The sequence below is a fragment of the Heterocephalus glaber genome, unplaced genomic scaffold (assembly GCF_053883595.1).
Source record: "Heterocephalus glaber isolate CG9 unplaced genomic scaffold, H.glaber_assembly_v1.0 deba00000470, whole genome shotgun sequence".
In the NCBI taxonomy this organism is placed as follows: domain Eukaryota; kingdom Metazoa; phylum Chordata; class Mammalia; order Rodentia; family Bathyergidae; genus Heterocephalus; species Heterocephalus glaber.
Genome location: NW_028258145.1, coordinates 28,308,964 through 28,326,473, shown reverse-complemented (window position 1 = coordinate 28,326,473; position 17,510 = coordinate 28,308,964). Strand labels below are relative to the sequence as shown.

The window sequence follows — 17,510 nt, the reverse complement described above, 5'->3', positions numbered from 1 at the left end:
ATTGCTGCTTAAATTCAGAAAATCTAACGTTCCTGGGGCTGTGGGTGTCAAAGTTTGGTCTCTGAACTGCAACATCAGCATCAACCAGAAACTTGTGACAAAAGCAAACCCTCAGGCCCTATGCCAGGTCTAAAGCTGGAAACCAAGAGGGTGGGGCCCAGAAATGTGTATTTCAATAAGCTCTCCAGGTGGTCAGAATGGACACTCTTCTAGGGCCGTAGTGCAGCAGACATCCTTCTACAGGACATTCTGCCAGGATGGGACATGTTTGAGTATTGCATAAGGCTTGAGTACAGGAGGTGGCCACACTCTGGGCTGAAGTTTAGGAAACCTCAAGGGGAGGGGGCTATGGTTCAGAGCTAGTTAGCTTGACTGGACCCTAATTTCCTAGCTAGAAGGACTTGCCCTGGGACTTCTTTGTTCATCCCAGTTTGGGTTAGGGGTGGAAGAGAGGTGGTTGTTTTTATTTAAAAGGGGTAATTAATGACTCCTTAAGAGGTCTGCCCACAGGGCCTTTGGGGGAGGTCCTGGATCTGGATACTTCAGGAACTTTACTAGTTTACTAGAGCTTCTGGCCCCTCAAAGAATAGTTACTGACCAGTACTGTGTGGCATGTTAGCCTTTACAATGAGCTGGCTTCTCTTCTAAAAAAAATTTTTTTTAAATACGGGGGCCAGGACCTTCACACTAAGCTACATACCTAGAATTTTTTTTTTTTTTTTTTTTTTTTTTTAGATAGCGTCTCTCTAAGTCCCTGTCACCCAGGCTGGGCTCCTCCAACTTGGTGATCCTCCTGCCTCAGCTTCCCAGAGTGCTGATATTACAAAAGGTGTGGCACCACACCCAGCAAGCACTCTTCTAATTAACAGATAAGTGTTCCTTCCCCAGCACCTCTTATCCTGTCCTGGATTTGAATCTTCTAGCCAAGAGCCACAGGACCCTTAATGCCTTGCCTCACTCTGCCGACACTCACCACTCCCAAATTGATAGGGTTCTGACCTAGCAGGCAGGCTGTGTTTGGAGTCTTCTGGAATGGAAAGCAGGTGAGTAACCATCTTGGTTTTGCTGGGGTGTGGGTCTTTCATCGCTATGACTGGGAAAGTGCTGGGAAAACAGAACAGTTGGGGCAAGTGTGGTGGTGCACACCTGTCATCCCAGCACTCGGAAGGCTAAGGCAGGAAGATCACTATGAGTTCAAGGCCAATCTGAACTACAGAGTGAGACCCTGTCTCCAAAACAAAACAAATCAAAACAAAAAACACAGAAGAGTTGGTCACTGCCTAGAAGGTTTCCAGAAAGCTGATCTTGAGGTGATAAAGGGGATAAGAGAGCAATAGGAGCCAGGGGTGGTAAGTAGGTTGTGTATGTGTGTTAGAGGGGCAGCACAATTGCAAATAATAGTTTTTATATATAATGACTGACAGATTTTTAACTCTACATCAGTGGTCGTTGTCTATTTCTATCCATAAGGTCATTTTTTCTTCCAGTTGTCCAGGATTGTATGATTTTCACTGACTCATACAATTCTTGGTCACTGGGAAGAAATCATACCTCTTCAGTGACCAGCCACCCACCCCAAAGTCTAGCCCTGAATTCTCTCGGCTCTTACCTTCCACGGTGGCCAGGGTTACACATTGCCTTCCTCAGGTCTCTGCCAGGGTCTAGTCCACCTTGCACATTCGGCCACATTAACCTGCCCTAAACGTTGCTTTCTTGTCCCTCCCTTATAATCCACCCCCGTGGTCTGTCTACAGTACAAAGTATTAACTTCTACCTTTGGCCCTTTTCCCTCTTTTCTTTCTGTGAATCCTTTGCTTCTTTAAGATAGCCCCAGTCAGGGTCGGGGATTTAGCTCAGTGGTTCCGGCACCTGCCTCAAAAAAAAAAAAAAAAAAAAAAGATAGCCCCAGTCACCTTTATAGGGACAGTACCTGTACTGACCAAAAGCATGTGTTGCTGAGTCAGACAAGCATGAAGATTAGCCTCACCTCACCACTACAAACTGCATAGCCTGGCTAATCTTCCTTGGGCTCCTGTGATTCAGTTTCTTTATCCTGAAAATAAGAATACAAAAATCTCGGGCCTATTGGGTTATTGTGAGGATTAAGTCATGCAAAGCAGTAGGAACAAAGGCAGTTATAGCCCCCAAATGCCAGGTTCTCTCCTACTTTCCAGCCTTGTTTTGTTTTGTTTTTTGAGACAGGCTGCCTTGAAGTCACTATGTAGCCCATGCTGGCCTCAAATTCAGGGCAGTCCTCCTGTCTCAGCCTACCAAGTGCTAGGATTACAGGCTTGTGCTACCATGCCCGAAACTGGGGCCTTAGTTGACACCCCCACCCTTGGGGCATCTTTTGAAGTGGAGTTGTCACATCTGGGCAGAAGCAGGGGGCAGTCTGAGGAGGGACTAGAGGACTGAGAGGAGACAGGGGAAACAGGAAAAAATCCAAGCCTGGTCTTCTGAAGATCAGCTGAGTCAGCTGGGTCAGCCAGGGATGGGGAAGTCTTGTAGCTATATCGTGTCCCCCCCCCCCTTCACCGTGCAATAGGGTGATTAATCTCCAGCAGAATAAATAAATGTCAGAAATGTCAGCTGTGGAACCCGGCTGGGATCCCCAGCTACTCCGGACTCCACTTCGGTGGGCCAGCTTTCCAGCCCCTTGCCAGCTGGTCCTGGTGGGTCCACTGGCAGCACAGGAGCCACACAGAAGTCCAGAGGTAGAAGATGCCCTCTCTGCAGACACCTTTCACTTTGTCTCTGCACAGGGCTCTTAATGCAGCCAGGGAAACACATGGGGAACCCACTACAAATGAGCACAGGGTGGGGAAAGAGGGAAGAATCAAGCACCATGTTGTCTCTCTGGGCTCTGCACCCATCTTAGAGGCTTCCCAGGCCAGTTTGATTAGAGGCAGGACAGAGTCCTGCGACCACAGGCAGCCAGTAGGGGTTTATTTATTGCCTGCAGCCACAGACAGTCCTGGACCCCTTTCCCTCTGTCCAGTGTCTCTTGAGCAGAAGGATGACAAACACTGCCCTGAGGGTTGATTAGCTGTCTGGATCAAAGCCTGACCTAGGAGTTCTTCTTTTGTAAAATGGGCATAATTATTCACCTACCTTGTAGGGTTGCTATGAGAGTTAAAGGAGACATCCTGTATCTCAAGCGCTCTTCACAGCGCTGCCATCAGATCTCTCCAATAGTCAGCATATTTTGCTGTTATTGGCCTGGAGGTCCGGATTGGGGTGTCTAGCAACAAAGCTGAGACTTTACTCTCAACAAGTCGGAAAGGTGTAGGCCGGATCTGACCCGGGTCTTCCCTCCACCCCAGAACACAGACAAGAGGAAGAGCTGGGAGGCGAAGAGTCCACAGCCCCAGAGCCCACGGCTGGCAGTGGCTTTGCCTTCAATCGTCCACCTGTATCTCTTCGTCTGACAGGTGGGTCCCGGAGTCAGGCCCAGTGGGGCGACGGCCAGGGCTTTGAGCACCACTGGGCAGAGCTAGGCGGCACAAAACTCCAGGGGACAACGCGCGTAGGGAGGCCACATCAGCGCGCATCTCCTCCACGTCGCGCTTGAACTTGGCACGGCGGTTCTGGAACCAAGTGACAACCTGCGCGTTGGCCAGGCCGAGTCGCGCAGCTAGTCCGTCGCGCTCTGATGGTGCTAAGTACTTCTGGAAGACGAATCGCCGCTCCAGCTCCAGCACCTGCTGCGCGGTGAACGCAGTGCGTGACTTGCGCCGTCTGCGGCCCGCGGAAGGAGGCCCCAGCACGGCTGGGGCGGCCTTGTCTGCAGGAATAGGGCGGGAATCGGGTCAGTCTCCCGAGGGAGGGAATCTGTCTGTGGCCTGTGAGGAAAAGCTGGGGGTGGGGTCAGGCCCGTGGGGCCAAAGAAAAAGAGCCAAGAAGGCAGAGGGGGACCAGAGCCGTGGTACCTCACCGAGTGGTACCTCACCGAAGCGCGAAGCGCACAAGGTCAGCTGAGGTGCGGCCAGCGAGCACAAAGTGCCAGCCGCCACTGAGGGTTGTTGCAGGGGAGTGGAAGAAAAGAGGGGTGGAACAAGCCAGAGGAGAGCTGGTGCAAGGTCTGGCCTCCTGGAGCTGAGCAGGCTAGCAGGTTTGGGGTGGCACCAGAGGTGGATCGGAGTATGGACTGCTACTCAGCCTGGCGAAGGAAAAAGGGCCTCCTTAGTCTCCTGAGGAATGTAGGGCACTCAGCGTACAACAGCGAGCCCAAAAGTGCAATGGAAAGAGCAGAGAGTGCGAAGAAAGGCAGAGTTCGGGATCGCGTACCCAACGCCACGCCAAGACCTGCGGCTCCTAGCGCGCCCTCCAGGAGTGAGGGCCTGGAACGGAGCTTGGTCAACTGGAGAGACAGAGCCTCTCCTCCTACTAGCTTTTTCTGCACTGCCCTTTCCCCGCCTGAGGCCTTTTGTTTCCTACTGCCTGCTCAGACGCGATTGCCCCGCCTATAGCGAATCGACCCTCCCGTCTCACAGTTCCGGACACCTCGGCTGCTTCCCGCGGTTCAGGCGGCCTCCTGGAGCGACCCCGGAGTTAGAAGACTACAGGGGGGAGGGGAGGAGCCACAGGTGCGAGTCTCGACGCGTGGACTAAGGGCAGGAGCGGATTAGGGTGACCTGCCCAGGGTGAGACGGAGGTTTGAGCTCGAGAAGCAGAAAGAGAGAAGTGAGGAGACCGCCAAGTTCGAGTCTACGCCGGCGCTGTACCTTCAGAGGGTTGCGGGGGGCCGCACCCATCCAGTCCGCAGAAGGTTTTACTGGTCAGCTCCTCCAGCGCGCCCAGGGGCGACGTGGGACCCGGGCCGGGCTCTGGAAGCGGTGGCGCAGAGGGTGCTCGGGGCTCCGTGCGCGGGCCTAGAATGTCTGCGATGCTGAAGGGTGTCCGGGCCTGGCGTCCCGAATTCATGGCCCACCGGGATGGGATATTGTGGTCCCGCAGCCCGCTGCGCTTTACTCCGAAGCTGCCTGGGCCCCCCGCTCGGCTCCCAATTCGGGCCCCCTTGTCTCAGACCCGCCCCCGGCGCTGGAGTCCTGTGTGCCCCTCCTTCTGTGCCCCTATCTTTCCCCTAGGGCCACGGAGGGTCTGGAGCCCATAGACGTCCCAGCAGCCTTATTTCTACAGAGTAGAGAGGCGCAGAGAGAAAACCGCAGAACCGTCCGCCAGACTAGGGCCGTGTTGCAGGGCACAGCCAAGTGCACACCGAAACTGGTCCCATTCTGCTGGATTCTGTGTGCCGTCCGCAGTCTCCTGCCTTGAGCTCCTCCCCTCCAGCTCATAAACTCCTGGGCGATAAAACTGCTTTTCCTGGCCCCAACAGCTGGAGATTTGCAAAGTTTCAAGGAGGAGGACCAGGGCTGATTGTGCTAGGATCCCTGATCTCAAGTAGACCTCAGTCTCCTAACCTGGCCCCCTGTTCTGCACCAACTCCTGTAATAAAACGCTCTTAAAGAGATCCTGGTGGCTGGAAGTGATTAGTGTGGCGTGGTCTGGGAGGTGAGACACGGAGGACCGGGCCCAGGAGAGCAACAGCAATAGTGGGAATACCGCGAAGAAGCCAGTGCAAATGAGTAGACGGGAGTCTGCGAGTCTGCCCTGCCGTGTCTTAGAGGTTCCAATTAACTCAAAACACAAGGACAGCGGAGTCTCCGGAGAGAAACATGCTGCACTGGAGATGGCACTAATGCTCAAGAGGGTTCTTGGCCAGCAAGGCTGGCCTCTAGAAAGGGGTTCCTATTCAGTCTATTGGTCTCTCAGTGGATCTGTCTTTTTATGAAACTCTTGAAGTTTAGATATGGTTTCTCCACTCTGCAGAGGCTCAGTAACAGCCTCAGAGGAGGGATTCTGATCAGGGTGGAGTCACTCCTCAGGAAGACTGACTTGAAGCACAGACTTCATGGACCCAACCGTCATCATATGGGACCCCTGCCAACCCAGGCACCAACTCTGAGGCTACTTTATTCATTCCTATTTTATCTGGGTGGTCTCCTTTCTCCCCTGCATTTATTCTGGTCCTGGGCTTACCACCCTAGAGTAGAGGCTTGACAGGAATTCAGCTTTCTTCTTCTAGCCCACCTCATATACTGTAGCTGGAGAGTTCACAGCCCAGGGATGGAGAATCCCTGCCATTCTCAAGAAGCTGCTTTGCTGCCAGGGTGGCTGGGAACTGATGATATTCTATCTCCCACCACCACACCATGAAGAACCAGGCCAGTCCCTCCCAAACTTCCATTATGTCACCTGCCCTGTAGACCTCTGCATCTCCCACCACTTGTGCCGTGCCCTTCTGTGTTCACCTGTGTCTTCCTTGGGGCACCACGAGCAGGGCTTAGGAAAGCCAGATTCCTTGACATGGATGGGAAGGCATCTAGATAGTGGGGGCCTTCTTGGTAAAAGGGTCCTTCCAGTGAGACCCCCAGATACCCAGACCTTCATGTAGTGCTTTCATGGTGGCCTGGGCAACACACTTGAAGCCTGATGGGCTACTGCTGGGTCAGGGAGCAGAGCCAGGCCATGGTAGAAAGCTGAGCTGCTTCAGGACCTTGTTAATTGGTTATTAATGGTGGGGGGCAGGGGAGGGCGGGAGAGATGCTCTGGCTGCAGGCCTCAGCACCATCCTTGTGGTTTCACTTAATATGCAATTAAAGCAGATCCCAGGAGGCAGCAGGAACTGCCCTACTATATCCCAGGCATGTCACCAAACAGATACTGTAAACAGCGCTCATACATCCACTATATAGCTTTTATGCCTGTCTCTCTACCTCTGCTCTCAATTACCCCTGTGTGTCTGTGAGGAGTGTGGGGCTCTCCTGATGGGCCTCTGACTTCCTCCCCTTCCATGTCCTAGGCCCACCTTCTCCCCTCTGCAGCTCAGCTCAGGTAATGGGGTTGGAGGGTCTCCAGACACGAGTTTGGGGGAGGAGAGGGAAGCGGAGACTAGTAAAAAGGAAGATGCCCCGTACAGCAGAAGCCAACCCAAGGTCATCTCAGCGGCCAGAGAGTAGTCCAGGCTATCCTGGGGCCACAGAAGGGGGCTTTTCCCAGTGAAGCGTCTGGAACACGAGCTGGGGCGAAACTGGATCCGAGGAGAGGGGCAAGAGGAGGGTGAGTGATTAATGAGGGAGATTAAGAGATTAAACCTTGGTTCTGGGTTTGAGGGGATTCTCAGCTGTCTCATAGACACCCCCCATCCCACCCCCTCCAGCCAGGAAGGTGGAGGCTCTGGGAGCTCATTGCACACCTCTTTTGACCTTAGCCCCCACCCCAGACCCAACTCTCCCTGCCCGTGAGCCACACCAATTCCCAACTCCAAGCCTTCTCCGCAGCCTGCAGGGGATCCCACGCTTTTCCTTCTGGTCATTCTCCGGCAGTCTCTGGTCTCCGACCTCCAAGGATTCCCCTCATCGTCCCTTCAGATACTTTGGGGTTTTGTGCTGTCTCTCCTTGTAAAGATCCTCACATTCCCACCTTCACCCCCGTGGGAGGGCACCCCACTTCCCATTTAAGGATACTTCTCACACCTCCCCTCATCACCCCCTTTCAGACTTCCCATTCTGAGGCACCCACCCCTCTCACCCGAGGTTCCTCCACCCAGGCCAGACCCAGCTCACCTCCCCCACTTTGGCACTGAGGTTTGCTCAATAAATGACCTTTAGTCTTCCCTGAACCCCACCCCCACTCCTGCCCGCAAATTCCTCGGAATTCCCAGTTTACAGGGGAGTTGGAGAAATCTCAGAACAACCCCCTTGGGCAGTGGACAAGAAGGTCAGTTTAATAGATGTGTTTGGGCTCCTTCTCCCCACGCTTAGGGAAAATCCTCAGAGTGAGAGGGAAGTGGGAATTGAAAGGAAAATCCAATCCAGGCAGGAGCGTGGGGTGGGTGTCGGCCCATCTAATACATGATTACGGGATTTGTTTTCCCCTCCAGCAAATGTCATTGTGTAATGACCCAATTCAGGCACTTAAATTTTAGGTTCCTTCCTTACGTTGGGGATGGCGAGTCTGTGATCTCTTTTTGGGCCTGTTTGCTGCTTCTCAGTTTCCTGGACTCTCAGCCATCCTGCGGTTTGCTACTGTGCTCCAGAGGGCACCACGGGCTCAAACCCTCCTGGGCCCACTTTTTAACACCCCCTCCTCTCTCCCCGCAAACGCTGGGAAAGACTGGCCAGGTTGAGAGCGACCTGTTTTCCTCTGTGCCAAAGGCAGGCTCCTCATGCCTGAGTTTAGAGTGGGCTCCGGAGCATGAGCTCGGGTTTGATAGGCAGGGGCGGATTTGGCCCTGGTGAGGACTGACACCTCCTCCCAGAAGCACCTAGAGGCCAAGGAAGCTCTAGGGTGGGCTGGATGAATCTCTTGAGTTCAAAGGGCGCTGGTGTCGGTGGTGTGTTCTGGGTCTCCAGAGAACAGTATGCGTGATTCACTACCCCCACCCCTGGACCCGAGCACGTGCACAAGGTTTTACACCCTAGAGATCCAGTGTCAAAACAGGAAGGGAAAATGGACCCACAGGGCAGCTGAGCTGCTCAGAGCCCGCAGCTGGTATTAGCGACCCCACTGTGCTGATAGACAAAGGCTGCCACACAGAGCTGTGCCAAGTGTTAGGACCAGGTCTAGGCCCGAGTGCCTTCAGCTTCAAAGCCTGTGTCTTTAGAGGTCTGGTTCAGAGATTTAGTGCTTAGATCCCTGGCCTCAGGCTCACTCACTTTTAGGCCCACCCTTTGGGTCACAAAGCTGCCAGCAAGCCCTAATGGGAGGGAGAGCCCTCAGAGGAGACCCAGACTGCTCCCCAACTCCTGAAGCTGCACGGCACCCCCAAGATCCTAGGAGCACTGCTACCTTTCCCCAGGCCCACATGGCTCCAGGGCCCATAACTCCTACTAGGAAATGCCTGTTTGCACATTGACTACTGGAGAAACAGCAGGGGTGCAGTGAGCCTTCATTTAAATTAGGAGGGAAAGGAGTGGTGAGTCTTGAGAGAGATAACTCATTCAAAACCCTGAGGTACATCCTGGTGTTGTGGTAGGTTTAAAGGCCTTAGAAGCAGCAATGACTCCTGATGGAGAGAGGGTTTCCTGGAGGAGGTGAGAGGGCCCCTCAGAGTGGGGGAGCATTCTGGACAAGAGGCCTGGACACAGGGGAAGGTTTGGGCATCTTGAAGCGCGTCAGGAAAGAATTGTACCCAGGCCGATGGCTCTGGGGTGTACGTACTGAGGTCCCTGTGGCCTGCTCCACACACTGGAGCACTTTTTCAGCCCCTTTGGCCTCTCCACCCTTGCCTTCCTTTTGGTGCTGCAACCTTCATCCACGGGCCCGGCGGAATTTCCAGGAAACTCAGGGAGACTGTCAAGCTGAGAAAGGCTGAAAAACCTCCAAAATCAAGTTCTGGTTTTTCTCATGGTTTGGGCTTTCTTATTCAGTTCAGGAGGCCCACGCTGCAACCATTCCCAGGCCTTTACCACCTCCTCTGCCATTCGGCCTCCATCCACAGAAGCTTGGTGTCTTCAGCCCTTATCAACTTCTAAGCCCTGGAGTGAGACTCTGTCCAGCATGGTATTTAGAATTTACCCTCATATTCTCATGACCTTTATGCTGCCTGCTCCACTCTGCTTGACCCAGTTTGCTTCCCTCAGGAGACCCTTGCTTTGGATGTTGCTGTCCCAGTTTGGCAAGTTTCTGGCTATTCCATTTAGCAGCAGTAGAACAAGAACACTGGTTTATTGTGAGCCCAGCCTGCATGGCTAGGCTTAAAAGGAATGTTGGCTGAATCAACCGATGGAGCTGTCATGTTGCCACCTCCTTCTTGTTACTCGATGCTGCCCTTGTTCTCGACGTCAGCTCCCATTTTATCTCTGTTGCCCCCATCTCATTCCTTTTTTAGATTCCTCCTTCTTTTGTCCCTGTCCTTCCACTTATGGAACCAGGATGCAATTCTTTGGATTTCTCTTTTTCCTTTTCAGTTCCGCAGTGGCCATTGTCCAACCCTAGCCCTTCTCTCTCTACATGGAATTATGACACTTCCACGCAGGCCTGCACCATAATGCTGCAGCACACAAGGACAGTGAGAGGTGCCCTACAGAAAGCCTGCCCTTCACCAAAAAGAGCTCATATAGTTCGCTGGGGTTTCAGGTAGCTCACTTTCTGAGTTTTTCTTAGGATCCTCTACCCCTCTCCTTGGGCAAGACATTGAGGGCCTTTGTCAGTAGGAGGAAGAGAGGCCTTTCTTGACAATGAAGCTCAGAGGATTTTTGAGGAAAGGAGCACAGAGGAAAAAGCCTGAGTGTGTGGTAGAAAGGAGGAAAAAGATGAATGCTTTTTAAAAGCTTTTATTTCAAAAAATAAAGCCACAGTTAATTTCACATAAATATCTGGGGAGGACAGGGGAGAGGGGTGGAGTGGGGGCTTGGCCCCTACCTCCTCTTCTCTTTCACACTGTATTGTAAAAGCAAAGGGGATGGCTACGGAGAAATAAAGAGGAAGCAACAGTCAGTGGGTAGCATTATTTGAAGGGCCCCTCAGTCCACCCTTATCCCTGCTTACCTTGCCGAACCAGCGGGAGAGCCATATCTGCTTCATTGTCATGTGATCAGGGAGAACTTCATTGTCAAAAAGGAGCTGTACCTAAGAGGAACATGGTGACAGTTTTAGGCACTCTACTCTTGTTTCTAGAATTAAGTCAATCCACCCTAGAATCTGTCCCTCCTTTCCTTAGCCCCTTCTTCAAAAAAACCTACTGTGGTATTACTCACATGTTGTGGATTTAGCATCAAGCGGTGACACAGGACCCTCCGCAGATGGCGTACCTCAGCTCTAACAGAACATCGGACATACTTGTTCTAGGGGCAGAAAAGGGAGGGAAGAAGACACAGTGGATGAGGGAAGGGCCACAGGGAGGCGAGTCCCGCTAAAGAGGCCTTCCTTTCAGCCCCCTCTCACCTGCAAAACACTTTTATTCTTGTCTTTGCCAGAACTGGGGAGAAAAAGAAATAGGTTAGAGGGCCCTATCTTTCCTTCTCTCCCCGACCCAGAACCATAGTATATTCTTCAAAGGAAAGGACACCTGGTGCACTGCCTGACTTTTCTCCAGGGCCATTCTGGCTCTGAGTCATTGGCACAGCCACCTCACACAACCCTTGACCTGCCCCTCACCTCAGCCGCTCCAGGCATAAGCTCAGCTGCTCATCATAGCGGTAGTAGTGGGCTTTAGAGTGGTCGAAGCTGCTGAAGGGGAGGCCAAGGTTGCTCAGGGCTGGCTCTGAGAAAAACAGGGTACTAAGGAGGATGGTACAGGTTCTATAACCTTCTTTACCCAGAGAGCAAAATAGGTGGGAAGAATATTTTGGAAGCTTTGCTTTACCCTCCCTCCTGCCAGGGACATACCTTCCCCACTGGGCTGGGTGACCCTGTCCAAGCCTCGGGACTGGTAGAATTCCCGAATCCGCTTTTCTTCACCTAAGAGAGAGTGAAGTATAGGAGTAAACAATTAATTCTCCCTCTTTGTTCTGACTGTTGATCTGTTTTGTTTTTTGTTTATTTGAGGCAGGGTCTCCCATTGTAGTTCAGGCTGACCCTGAACTCACTATGCAGCCCAGGCTGGCCTTGAACTCCCTGTGATCCTCCTGCCTCAGCCTCTCTAGTGCTGGGATTACAAGTGTGCACCACCATGCCCGGCTCTGTTGATCTCTTTATGCACAAGAGTTCCACCAAAACCCTGTCTCTTAGAGCTGCAACCCAGCATCAGTCCTCAAGAGGCCCCTGAAAGTCAAGCTGATCACTCACTGTCTTGCAAACCAGGCACTAGTTTGTACACGATGTCCTGCATGACCCGATCCAGTTTGAGGTTGAGCAGCGGCTGTGTCTCATGGATCTTAATGTTGCACATGGGGCAGTACTTGCTGGTTTGGAGGTACTTCACAATACAACTCTTGCAGACTAGAGGAAGAGAAGAATAGACTCTCAGGCCCTCTGGAAACCTGATTAATGGGATGGGTTGGGCAAGAAGCACAGAAGCTGGCAGTCAGCTTGGTGAGGAATGGCCTGGAAAAACCAGGCTTGCTCCAGGGCACTCACAAGTATGAAGACACTCTGTGATGGTTGTGGCGTCCACGAAGTAGCCTGCGCACAGGCAGCAAACAATGTGCTCGTTCAGGTCTTTGATCTTCACTCGGACCTCCTCCTGCGGGCACACCTTCCGTCACCGATCACCCATCGCTCATCCCTACCCCACTCCCCCCACATCTTGTGTCTCTTCTCAGCTTGGGGAAGCTGGGATCAGACCACCATCAAGTCCTGCACCGTGAACTGTCAGCAAGGGATAACTCCCGGGGACTGGCACTTCTCCTCCGCCCAGCAGAGGGCTCCGTTCACAGCGGGGGCTCCCTTCACAAGGACTCGCTTGACCCTCCTTTCCCAGGGGAGACTATACGCCGTTGAAGGTATAATGCGCAGGCGTCCTAACTCAGTTTGGCAACCTAACCACGATCGCGCAAGCGCATCTTGCACCCTCTCTCTGCGCAAGCGCACTGGGCGCCTGGCCAGCCACCGCCCGACCTTTAGCCCGCCCTAGTTTGCACCGCTAGCGGACCACAGCAGTAACCCTGCCGCCCCTGCACCTCATTTCGTAGCGGGTCCATCTTGTACACTGACTGGAGCTGGTTCCGGAGCCTCATCGCGATCGCAATCTGGCCCCCCTGAGGAGACGCCATCTTAAAGGCTGATCCGGGCCTGCCACTTCCGGTGCCGCCTGTGGGGCGGGACTTGTCTCCCAGCAACGGGGGTCTAGGTCTTTTCGGATTCGCTCACCCTCTGTAAGGCCCCGCCCATGTCCCTTTCTCCCCTGTGTGCTCACCTGAGCCCCACTGGCCCCTCCCCCTCCCCTCCTCCTTCGGCAATTAGGGAGTGCGGGGAGTGTAGGGAAGGGTTCTATCTCAACGACCTCCCGTAGTAGTCATCTGAATAGATCCAACCCAACCTCAGGACTAACTTTTGGATACTGAGACTGTCCCCTCCTACCCCAATAGGCCCGGTGATCGCTGCCCGCTAGCCCGCTACTGCTCGGAAACGTCGCTCTCCTGTGACGACGACCCCACCGAAGAATCCCCTCCTGGGTGCTCTCCTAATGCTGCCCTGGGCGGCTGACGTGTCCGCCTTGCGGAGCTTCACACAGATGGCGGGCTTCCTCCTGGCTGTGCGCGCAGGAGTTTCTCCGGGCTTTGCGGAGTCTCCGAGAGGGTGCTTGGGGCTAGGGTGGGGAGGGAGAGACCCCCAGGGACTTAGTGCGCTTACCCCCCCCCCGCCATTCTCCCCCTGCTGCCAGGGATGGGGGGGGCAGGCCCTGGTTAATGATGATGATTTAATCATCGGCGCCTGCGGAGGCCTGGGACAGACTAATGCAGAGCAGATGCTGAAGGAGGAGGGGAGGACGACAAGGACACTGGCGCACACAGACACACTTAGGCAGCGAGCGCCTGCAGTAGCATAGGCCCAGTCTCGCGCTCGGGAAAGACTCAGGAGTCTTCAGACAAAATTGGGATAGAAATGCAGCAAGGAGTTAGGAAGTCAGTGATTTATTAATCAGCTACTCATTCAAGCCACTGCTTAGCTCCCTGGCCCAAGCCACTTTCATCTTTTCCCCTGAATTAGTGCAGTGCCTTCTTGGCTTTTGTGTGTGTGTGTGTGTGTGTGTGTGTGTGTGGGAGAGAGAGAGAGAGAGAGAGAGAGAGTGTGTCACTATGTAGTTCAGCCTATCCTTGAACTCACTGTAGGCCAGGCTGGCTTCTAACTCATCGTGATCCTCTCGAATCAGCCTGCTTGTATTCTGGGAATACAAGCAGCAGGACAACACCGTGCTGACTGCTTTTCTTTTGTTTACTTTTGCCCTTCTTTTTAGTCTGTTCTCCACAGAGCAGTTCAGAGTGACTCTGACAAATCATGAATCAAAAAGAACACAAGAGAAGTTTTGGATGGATTGTGGCGATAGTCCCATGGGTGTATACATATGTCAGGACTCCTCAAATTATAGTTTAGCCTGTAATCCCAGTATTCCAGAGGCTGAGGCAAGAGGATCGCCGTGAGTTCGAGGTCAGCCTGGGGTACACAGTGAGTTCAAGGCCAGTCTGAACTACATAGTGAGACTCTGTCTCAAAAAAATCAAAATAGCCAGGGATTTAGCTCAGTGGTTCTGGTGCCTGCCTTGCAAGCACAAGGTCCAGAGTTCGATCTCTAGTACACAAAAAAAGGAAAAAATCAAAATAAATAAGTATCTGCAGAATATTGTACAGTATTCAATTATACTTCAAGAAAAATTTCCAGGCTTGGTGGTGCACATCTGTAATCCCACCACTCAGGAGGCTGAAGTAGAAGAATGTCTGCAAGTTCAAGGCCAGCCCGGGCTGCATACCAAGACCCTGTCTCAAAAAAAATTATTTTTAAATGATTTTTTTTTGTTTGTATTTAAAACCCTTTGATCCACCTCCTGCCTTGCAAGCGCAAGGTCCCAAGTTCAATCCCTGGTACTAAAAAAAAAAAAACCTTTGATAGGGATGGGGTTGTATCTTAGTAGTGGAGTGCTTGCTTGAGGCCCTGGTGTCATCCCTGGCATAGCACAAGGACAAAAAAAATATTTTGAGGTGCTGGGGAATCTATCCAGGGCCTCATGCATGTTAAGAAAAATAAGCTTTGTTATAGCTTCCTTTTTCACCCAATAAAAGCCCAAGTCCTTATAACTGTCTGTAGGGCCCTGTATAATTTTCCCAGCCATAGTGGACCCCTCCCTGTTCCATAGACACACAAAGATATGCTCTTGCTGTGGCCCCAACTTGAAATACTAGATACCAAAATGGCTCCCTCCTTTCAGATGTTTACTCCCTGAGGCTTCTGTGAACACTGGGTAAATAATCTTCCCATCTGCCCTTTCACTTCTTTGCTTTTTCTTCTTGCCACATGCTAGCATTATTAGCATTTATTATATTTAATGTATAATGTGTTTCATATATATATATATTTTTTTTTCATCTGCCTTTTCCAGTAGACTGTAAGCTTCTCAGAGGCAGGCTGTTTTCTCCCCTTTCGTGTTCACAGTTATATCTTCAGTGCTAGGTACAGAATAAGTGTTCAATCAAGATTTTCTGGATGAACAAATGAGTGAATCCTGGTGGTAATGATGATAGCCTAGGTTAGAGTTGTAGCAGTGGAAATGGAAAGGAAAGATAGCATCTGAAGCTCTTCAGAGGAAAGCATAATGGAAGGAATTAGCCAGGAATGAGAGAAAAGCATGTCCTCCAACCAGTTGGATTTAAGGAGCATCAAGAAAGGCAGGGGGAGCTGGCCAGAAGGCTAAGAGAGTGAGGGGCTCAAGTGTCAGGTCTTAGAGTTGTCCAGATAGATGTGAGAGTTGGGACTACTGGAGTGGGTGAAACCTGAAAAGATGTAGAGAAAAAGCTGAAGTCTAAGCCCTAAAGAATGATCACAGTCTTCAGTAGAAAGTATAAGGTCAAGAAAGACATAAGCAGTGACACTGAAAGACGAAGATATAGTGTAAGATCATGTTATCAATAGAAAAGACATTTCAAGAAATAGTTGGTGACCAACAAAGTAAGGCATATCAGAGAAGTCCTGGTGGAGGCACACCAGACACTAGAGCTCTTTGAGAAAGAGAGCAGAGAAGCTGGCTTATACTGGGTTAAAACAAGAATAAAGGACGAAAAGGAGTCAGTGGGCATGGGCAGTAAAAGAGCAAAGAAAAACATAATTTCTCTTGAAGGGCCAGGCAGAGATTTTGTCCAGATGATAAAGATCTGAGACAGTTGTGGGCAGGAAGGACTAAACTGATGAGAGAAATTATGATATAGGAGCGGGGACCATCTGGAACGAAGGACACCCCCTAACAGCAGGAAGGAAGGGAGGGAGCAGGAGTAGAGGCTGGAAGCTTGGCTTCTTCCTATGAAGAAGGCCAAAAGATTAGAGGGTGGGTGTAGGAATGCATATAGGACAAGGTCAGGCAGATCCAAAGTGCTGCAGGAGGAGGTGTTCGCCCCTGTGCCTCCATCATGGTCAACATGAACTAGTAGGAACCATCCTTCCCCTGAGAATCAGAGAGGTTGAGGCAAGAGAAATTCTACTGGGCATGGTGGTGCATGCCTAAAATCCCAGCACTCAGAAAGCTGAGGCAGGAGGATGGCGAGTTTAAGGCCATCCTGTTCTACATATGAGTTCAAAACCAGCCTGAACTATGTAGTGAGACCCTGTCTTGAGACTCTATGGGGGAGGAGGGGGGGTACAGAAGTTCTGGAAGTGGGGCACTAAAAAAAATTTATTTTTTTGAGAGAGGGTCTCACTATGTAGTTCAGGCTGGCCTTGAACTCCAGGCCATTCTCCTACTTCAACCTCCTGAGAGTGCTGGGATTATAGGCGTGTGCTACCACACCTGGTTTCTAAAATCTTTTTTTCTGCTGAGCTTGCTGGTGCACGCCTGTAATCTCAGCACCTTCAAGGCTGAGGCAAGGGTATCACTAGGAGTTAGAGGCCAGCCTGGGCTACATATTGAGTTCAAGACCAGCTTGAATTACCTATCAAGACCCTGTCTCAAAAAAAATTTTTTTAAACCTTTTTTCTCCCTTAAACTCCCCCAAAATGTCTGTCTATACTACTGAGTTTTTGACCATTCTTAGTGGTCAGCTGGGCAATCTCTGAGTGCAGTACTTTCTGTGCTGACCTCAAAAGTACAGATGTATGGGGAGCCAAGTCTGCACGATGTTGCCTTTTCCTCATTCACTGATCTATCTACTCATTGCTCCATTCAAAGATTTATTCAGCTTGGTTGGAGACACTTTGGTACTCCTCCTCACACCAACCACCCTCCAGAGCAGGAACTTTTCAGCCAGCCCCTTCGGAGGCTGTTTCTTTGCTGTCTCTCTGGGTTTGTTCTCCTCACTGGGTGGAGCCCTGCCTATGCTCTCTCTGGTTTTGCCTGAACAGCAGAGGCTTCATGCTCCTTGTAGCCTTGCTCTGCTACTAAGAAGGGGTGAGGGTTTCTGTAAAGGGATGGGGAAGTGGTGATGTCTGTCTGCTTCACCGAGATAAAACCACAGCTGACAAATCAGCAAGAGCATCCCTGTGGTTTGAGAAGGGGCTGTGAGCAGGACCGAGGAAGGGCTGGAGAAATTGCTTGACAGAGGTGACTAAGGTGGGGGAAGTTGTCACATAGTATTATTAACGTCCACTGTCCCCACCCCCACCATGGTTCATCTCCTTCAGGCTGAAGCTTCTCAGAACACTGGGGATCTAGTGGCTTTGGGTGAGGAGAGAGCCCATTTTTCCTTCTCTGTCTTCATGCCCAGATGCCCAAATATCATTCCTGTTTCCCAGGAGGGAAAAGACCCTCTCCCTCTGCCCCAGGCGCCAGGCTGCCAGCCCATCTGCTGGGGAGAAAGGAGGGGCAGTCTTTCCCAGGGGATCCTGAAGAATCAGTTGGAAGACCAACGCTCTCAGGGAGACCCATC

The 17,510-nt window shown here is 51.7% G+C and overlaps 2 protein-coding genes and 1 long non-coding RNA gene across 5 annotated transcripts; 1 reads left to right on the top strand and 2 right to left on the bottom strand.

Moving 5' to 3' along the window:
- Positions 1-12: 12 nt before the first annotated feature.
- Positions 13-7,637, bottom strand: Lbx2 (ladybird homeobox 2). Its single transcript, XM_004844671.3, has 2 exons — positions 4,725-7,637; positions 13-3,784 (listed from the first exon to the last, which is right to left on the bottom strand). Exons 1-2 carry the CDS (start codon positions 4,921-4,923, stop codon positions 3,399-3,401), a joined length of 585 nt encoding a protein of 194 aa, XP_004844728.2. The 5' UTR covers positions 4,924-7,637; the 3' UTR covers positions 13-3,398.
- Positions 7,638-7,679: 42 nt separating this feature from the next.
- On the top strand, positions 7,680-17,350 carry LOC106009369 (uncharacterized). 2 transcript variants are annotated; one of them, XR_001183426.2, is made up of 3 exons: positions 7,680-7,779; positions 12,267-12,446; positions 13,032-17,350. It is a non-coding gene; the product is annotated as an uncharacterized LOC106009369 (long non-coding RNA). The 2 variants fall into 2 exon arrangements; XR_015447756.1 differs by having other exon boundaries at positions 7,686-7,779; positions 11,555-12,446; positions 13,032-13,220.
- Pcgf1 (polycomb group ring finger 1) lies at positions 10,322-12,829 on the bottom strand. Of its 2 annotated transcripts, XM_004844670.3 has the most exons (9): positions 12,624-12,829; positions 12,082-12,187; positions 11,791-11,943; positions 11,392-11,463; positions 11,161-11,266; positions 10,948-10,981; positions 10,761-10,847; positions 10,552-10,632; positions 10,322-10,469 (listed from the first exon to the last, which is right to left on the bottom strand). In XM_004844670.3, the coding sequence occupies exons 1-9, from the start codon at positions 12,714-12,716 to the stop codon at positions 10,422-10,424; spliced, it is 780 nt and encodes a 259-aa protein (XP_004844727.1). In that variant the 5' UTR covers positions 12,717-12,829; the 3' UTR covers positions 10,322-10,421. The 2 variants fall into 2 exon arrangements, with proteins under 2 accessions (XP_004844727.1, XP_004844726.1); XM_004844669.4 differs by having other exon boundaries at positions 10,449-10,632.
- Positions 17,351-17,510: the final 160 nt, after the last annotated feature.

What these genes read in the sequence shown, in the direction of transcription:
- Pcgf1 (XM_004844669.4), bottom strand. Translation starts at nt 12,716, where the DNA reads ATGGCGTCTCCTCAGGGGGGCCAGATTGCGATCGCGATGAGGCTCCGG. An exon ending in CACCCAGCCCAGTGGGGAAG is followed by an intron (nt 11,267 to 11,391) that starts GTATGTCCCTGG and finishes TGTTTTTCTCAG; the next exon opens with AGCCAGCCCTGAGCAACCTT. An exon ending in TGATGCTAAATCCACAACAT is followed by an intron (nt 10,633 to 10,760) that starts GTGAGTAATACC and finishes TGTTCCTCTTAG; the next exon opens with GTACAGCTCCTTTTTGACAA.
- Lbx2 (XM_004844671.3), bottom strand. Translation starts at nt 4,923, where the DNA reads ATGAATTCGGGACGCCAGGCCCGGACACCCTTCAGCATCGCAGACATT. An exon ending in CCCCCCGCAACCCTCTGAAG is followed by an intron (nt 3,785 to 4,724) that starts GTACAGCGCCGG and finishes CTATTCCTGCAG; the next exon opens with ACAAGGCCGCCCCAGCCGTG.